The sequence below is a fragment of the Pinus tabuliformis genome, chromosome X (assembly GCF_031772625.1).
Source record: "Pinus tabuliformis cultivar Carrire ecotype Pingquan chromosome X, CPIR1, whole genome shotgun sequence".
NCBI lineage: Eukaryota > Viridiplantae > Streptophyta > Pinopsida > Pinales > Pinaceae > Pinus > Pinus tabuliformis.
The window spans coordinates 1,505,554,809-1,505,561,735 of record NC_142308.1 but is presented as its reverse complement, the minus strand read 5'-3'; the positions used below and the strand labels follow the sequence as shown (position 1 = coordinate 1,505,561,735).

General features: G+C 36.0%; 1 protein-coding gene across 1 annotated transcript; it reads left to right on the top strand.

The window, feature by feature from the left end:
- The first annotated feature begins 4,632 nt into the window (after positions 1-4,632).
- On the top strand, positions 4,633-5,925 carry LOC149145765 (aspartyl protease family protein 2-like). The gene has a single exon (XM_089452549.1). It carries the CDS (start codon positions 4,633-4,635, stop codon positions 5,923-5,925), a length of 1,293 nt encoding a protein of 430 aa, XP_089308675.1.
- The last annotated feature ends 1,002 nt before the right edge of the window (positions 5,926-6,927 follow it).

Genomic DNA, 6,927 nt, shown 5'->3' with positions numbered 1-6,927 from the left:
TTGAGATTGTGATGAATATCAATTCCTAGGTACTTGTAAGAATACACTTCCTCCAAGTTATTATTGTCACACATAAAATTAGCGTAAGTGTCCTTCTTGGATTTGATAATCATAACTTTTGTTTTGTCAGTGTTAACAGTCATACCCATGGTAGAGTAGAAATCCTTAAGAAACCTAAGTTTCTCATCAAGATCAGATGGGCACCTTGTGAGAAGAAAAATATCGTTGGCATAGAGGAGAAGGATGATGACTATCCCAGCTAAGATCGTGCCAGCACAACCTGCTTCCTCGAAATACCCTTCAAGCTTGTCAATGTAAATGCCAAATAGGGTAGGGGAGAGGGGGCAACCTTGTTTAACTCCAAGATTACATTTAATATCTTTTGACCACCCCTCATTGCTTTTTAGCTTGGCAATTACATTCTCGTATAATCTTATAACGATAGCTCTCAACTTGAAAGGAACCTTTATCTCTTCTAATCTATTCCAAATTTTGTTTCTAGGAACTATATCAAAAGCCTTTGTAAAGTCCATAAAGCAACAAAAGAGATTGGATTTATCATTACGACAATCCTCCACAATGATCCTAAGCGTAACGAGGTGGTCTGTTGTTGAGTGATGACTTCTAAAACCCTCTTGGCCTTTAGCTCGCTTACCTTCACTTTCAAGCCATATGCTCGACTTCTTTTCCAAAATAGTACCATATAGCTTGGCTAAGAGAGGGCTAATCATAATGGTCTGATAATTAGAGGGGTTATTTGTATCCCCACTTTTAAAAATAGGGATAATGAGGCTCTCAGTCCATGGCTTTGGGAACCCTTGCTTGACTGCTTGATTGAAAAGTTTCTGGATGTGGGGGATGAGGACAAGACCTCCAATTTTAAGATTTCTACCTGGTAACCTTCGATGTCCTTAGCTTTCCCATTTGTTAGGCGTTTAACCCCAAAATCAATGTCTTCTAATGGGAAAAATTCTTTTGTTGTGAGCAGGGTTTCAAAGTTATCCATGACATTTGGAGATTCATAAAGCTTTTTAAGATAGGAATTCCAAACGTGTAAAGCAATTTTATTATTATCTTTAGTTTTCCTAGACAAAATCTGCCTCCAAAATTTCTTAGGAGCTACCTTAGAGAGGTGTAAGAGATTCTCTTGTCTTTTACGAATGTACTGCCTCTTTTTCATTTTAGTTTGAGCTTTGTATATTTTTATCTTGCCCATTTTAAGAGATTCATCAACAACTTCCTTAATTTCTCTCCTCGTACTTTTACAATCTCTGTCATACCATGGGTTGGTTTTGCTATTTCTTTTATTATCTGAAACTTCAATTGAGAACTTGTTAATAGAATATGAGAGGGTTCTGGTCAAATTATGATAGAGGTCTTCTATGTTGTCTATGCTAGATAAAGGAAGTAGTTTAGTTTTTAATTCAATTAGAAAGAGATCGTTTTTATTTCTATCAAATATAAGGTTCTTTTGGCTATAAGGGTTATTTTCTATGAGATCTCTATGCATGAGAACATTGAGAGTTATAATTAAAGGCCTATGATCAGAGTTAGGCTCGTGGTCGTGTAAGGTGTCAACATTTATTATTTCCTTGTATAGAGGGAGTTAGGAAATAACATAGTCTACCACGCTGCTACCAAGCCCATGGATGTACGTCATCTGGGTAGAATTGGGCCACTTATTCAGACCATTGCAAATTATGAGATCCTGAGCACTACAGAGCTTGACTAGCTCCAACCCAAACAAATTCTCTCCGAGGTCTTCAGAGCTCCTTTTCTACCTACTACTCAGAGTAGGGTCTTCATCTAACCAAAGAGGATTAGGGTTGGAATGATTGCTTAGAATAATAGCTTGGTTGCTTGAAGTTCAAGCATTAAAGTCCCCTATTAAAAGGATATTACCTTCATTCCTTAGGTTAGAAATATCACTCTCTAAACTATCGTAGGGATTATATTTATCTAGATTCTTCTTCTTATAGAAGTTAGAATTGATGGGAAGAAAATAACATTGCTATGTAGGTATTTTATTATTAATGTGAGTGATCTCTATCCAACTATATTGGTTATAAGGGTTGTTTTTATAAATCCTAGCATGAAGGGAGATGTTCTTCTTAATGTAACAAGCTATTCCCCCAATGCCTCTACGGGAGGATCGCTTGTTCCAGGTAAACCATAGTGTAAAGTCATCTATGTTAGGGACCTTAGATTCTTCGTGCTCCCAAGTTTCAATAAGCAAAATAATATCAACATCATTTCAGATCCAACTTAGCTTGGGGCCTTTGTTCCATGGAAAGCCCCGACAGCTCCAAGAAAGAATCTGGAGAATGTTGAATTGCTATTTATTACTATCTTTTTGGTTTCTATCTCGGATAAAGGCTTTTCTATTTCTGATTATTGCCCATTTTCCTTCCTTCCTAGCTTCTTTTACCTTTTGAACCTCCTTTCTTAATTCTTCTTGATCTTCTAGAATGAGATCTTAATTTATAAATATTCTCGTTCCTTTTAGACTTGAGGTTTTACTAAGTATGTCATACTTATGATTAGTAGAGCTCACCTTTATTCGGATCAGTCTTCCTTTATTCTTAGTTAATTTCCCAACCTTGTTGCTTCTATGAGACACGTTGTTTCAATTCTTAATCTATTATGTAATTTTGCCTGGGCTATGGCTAAGGTATCCTTATCTACCTCCTCTTTTAAACCAAATATTATAAGGTTCAAGGCCCTTTTGTTACGATCATGGTCTAATTCTATTAACTTTTTCATTTCATCTATAATTGGTTTGATATCTAATTTATCTACCACATTATTTAAGGTGAGACTACTATTAACTTTTTTTTTCTAGTTCTTTAATCATGTCCTTCATTTTAAAACTCTCTAAAATATCAACATCTTCTTGCTGGGATGTTTGGATAGTATCTTGATTTTATTTTTTTATAACCTGCAACCTAGTCTCCATATATATATAATTATATATTTTTTATTAATTATTTTTTTATTTGTTTTTAAAAATAAGATGCCTAATAATACCTCACTTATATTATAAAAAAATGTCATTAATCAAAATTTTATAGTTTATTATTAAAAAATAAATGAAAGCAATTCAACTCTATGCACTTGAACATCAAATATATTCAAATTTCTAAACTGCTAAAACGTTGGTAGAATGGGACCCCCCGCAGTCGATAATAGCCATCGACTGAGGTGGGGAAGGTGGAAAGACCGTGGATGAGGGCCGAAAAAACCTAATGTTTAACTCTGTTCGGTGGGGAAAGAAAACGGTGACAGAGACACAAATTTTATTAACACAGTATCGCTTCTATTGTGGGGTAAGAAGCTTGACTTTTTAACATTGTTCACAGGTAATTAACATAGTACATACAAACATTTTGGGCTCTCGAGCACTTCTCAATTTATTTTTTACATATAAAATCGCTATTCAACTATTCATCAACCATCGAACAAACAAGATTCTCAACCGTCTTACCACAGACTAACATCATTGAATCTCGAATAGGAGTCACACAACACCTCAAGGGAGTGCAACAACTCACTCCAGTCTTCACATGAGGCAAAGCAATGCCTCAATGCAACAATTCGATTCTACAACAACTAAAACAAAATGCAGTCTTGACCTGTAATGCGGGGAATTTTGCAGCGATATGTTAGTCTGCATAAATGCATAATATAGGCATGAAGGAGTTACAAGGCAGGAAATAAGTCAAAAATTGTGACCTCTGATATTAAAGGGAGGAGTTAGGTAACTCCTCAGTGAATTTTGCATTGAGACTGATTATAGATATATATAGAAATTTAAACCTTTTAAAATTATTTTATTTTAAAATTATAAATTTATTTTAAATTATATTTATTATTATTAATTATAAAAATAATTAATATATAAATACAATATATATATATTTGAAAAAATATATTCCCAATATCGTATCGTAACTTACTACATGTCCAATAAAAACTATACCGGATTTCGAATTCCATAAAAATACTTATTTTATTAAATAAGTAATAAAAATACTAATCCAGTCAACATGTTTGCTATGTGTGAATACTATGGGTGAGGAATCGCAAACATTTCGAAGCATCCCTCGCTTACATTGCTTTTGTGCACAAATTTTGGTCATGCTCTAATTTCTATTACGATGGGACACCTCCGACCAAATCAAAGCCTTTAATTATCTAATATGATGGGGACATCTCCGACCAAATCAAAGAGGGGAAGTTAGGAAGATGCGAGTGGGTTACAGATAAGCAGAATGAAATGGATATTAACGGATTTCGCATTTAGATACATTTTACGTATTTTCAAAAATCACTCACTCTTTCAGCTCTTTGTACAAAGTTTATTGAAAGCTCATTGATTGAACGTGGCACTTTGCAATGCGCGTCGAGGAACCAGCAAAGTCTACAATCGCGTAGAATTAAAATAGAGCGGGGACTGTTTCTTTGTTAGTAGATTTCCTTTTCTAGAGAATCTGTAGGTTGGATTATTTCAATCTGTTTACCTTGTCGTCGACATAAATTCAATACTAATAATTCGACCCTTGTTTTCTATTAATATTCAAGTTTGCCAGTGCCCATTTCAATCGACCCATTCTTCAGTGCAGAATTCTCACCATGGTGGCCTCCAAGCTGAAGCTGATGTTCTTCATTATCCTCTCATTGCAACTCTCTGCATCATTGTCGCAAGAGACTGAGCATGAAATGAATGGAGTGTCCATGAGCCTCCACACGAAGATGAGGATGAAGAGCGAGTCTACGAAGAAGATCAGCGTGCAGGAACGTCTATACTATCCCAGCGACTTCATCGAGTATTACATCAAATTGTCGGTGGGTACTCCTCCACAGGATCTATTGCTCGTTCTGGACACGGGTAGTGATGTGGTCTGGGCACCCTGCACCACAAATTATAACTGTAACAATTGCAATGGATACATCACGGCTTTTCATCCGAGAAGGTCATCCTCTCATGCGCCTATAAAGTGCGCAGATCCCAAGTGCAAAGACCTGTGCGAGAATCTGGGCTGCGTCGAAAGCTTCCAGAAGTGCTCGCGGATTTGTCCACATTTTAGCCTTACCTATGGCATTGGAAACGCGACCGGGCGTCTACTGAGTGACACCTTGACTTTGCCACTGGAAGACGGAAGAAGGCGAGAATTAAAGCAGTTCGCAATAGGATGTTCAGGGATTTCGAACCAGGTTGCTGGTATTGCAGGATTTGGCAGAGGAGGACTGTCTATGCCTTCCCAGCTTGGTCCCCTTATTGGTGATAAATTTGCGTATTGCCTTGACCATGCAAACAACAGCAGCAAGATAGTGCTGGGTAACAAGGCGATTCCTAGGGATATTCCTTTGACTTACACTCCCCTTCTCTTCAATCCAGTAAACCCATCGGCTTTCCCTCATTATTACCTTGGCCTCGAAGCAGTGAGCATTGGTGGAAAGCGCTTGACGCTGCCCTCCAATTTATCGTCATTTGACAGCCAAGGCAATGGTGGAACCGTAATAGATTCGGGCTCTTCTTACTCTTACTTCGCTGATTCAATTTATAAGCAGATTGTAGATGTATTTGCTTCTCAAATTCGATATCGAAGTTCTCCTAGAGATGAAGCTGATACTGGCTTGGGATTGTGTTACAACGTGTCTGGATTAGAGAATATTCAGTGGCCTACATTTGCATTTCATTTCAAGGGTGGCTCAGACATGGTACGGTCGGGTGAGAATACTTTTTCTCCTGAAACTTCCGTTAGTTCTGATACATTCTGCTTGGCAATGCTGAATGGTGGCACTGCTGTTAGTGGACCTGCCGTTATCATAGGAAATTTTCAGCAGAAGAATTTCTATATATTGTATGATAGAGAGAAGAATCGTTTGGGCTTCACTCAGCAGTCCTGCACATCAGTGGGCTGATTCCTTGATGGGGTGCTGTGCATATTTTCCATAGTGTATGATTTCCTTTTGAACCATATGTCTCTCATGCTCTCTTGAACGGTTTGGCTAAGCCTCCTATATGCACTTTATAAACTAAATAAATATTACTGCTGGATTTGGATTTCTCTGGAAATTATGTGAAGAAATTGCCTTAATGTTTTTTTTACAATTTTTATTCTCCACCAGTCTCACTCTCAACTCAACTCCTTGTAAGATTTGTAGATTACACAAGTACTTATCGACATCAAGGGATTGCGTTAGATATTTGAATTGTCTTTATAGCTTTATATTCTCTCAAATGTATGGCGTTACACCTTTGCAATTAGTAAGGTTATACAATCTTTAGAAGTGTTGGGTTTAAATTCAGTTTGTCACAATTTTGGCTATGAGTCAAGCTCTTTTTTTTTGGGGGACAAATTTGAGCAATAAATAAATAATATTAGTAAATACTATATTGATATTATATTTATTTATTTATCATTACATAATTTTAAACAATTGTATTAAAATTAGTATAGATTTATTTTTACGATGTCTAAGTATTCATAGAGATTAAATTTCTGAAAATACAATCTTATTTTTAGTGTAAAATTTAAAGAAATGTTTGTAAGTCAAGAGATTTGATTTGACTCCTCTCATCGCTTGGTACATCCTTAGTTAAGATGGATTTATGGTAGTCCTTAATAATGTTATTTATATTACATAAATTTCACATCTATATATAAAAGTATTCTTATTGTTAATTTTATTAAATCTTAATTTAAACTCTATGGAATATCACTATGGGATGAACTAAGAATGACATCAAAAATACACGGGCTTGGATAATGAATAGGTGGCCTTTCTGTGGGCTTGAGGTTTGAAGGTTTTCTACCTTATTATGAAAGCTCATATGGTAGATTTGGTTTCCTTTTATTTTGATTACACACATAGTGGAATCTTTGAGGTGAATAAGGTATGTGAATTTGAAAAATTTGTAGC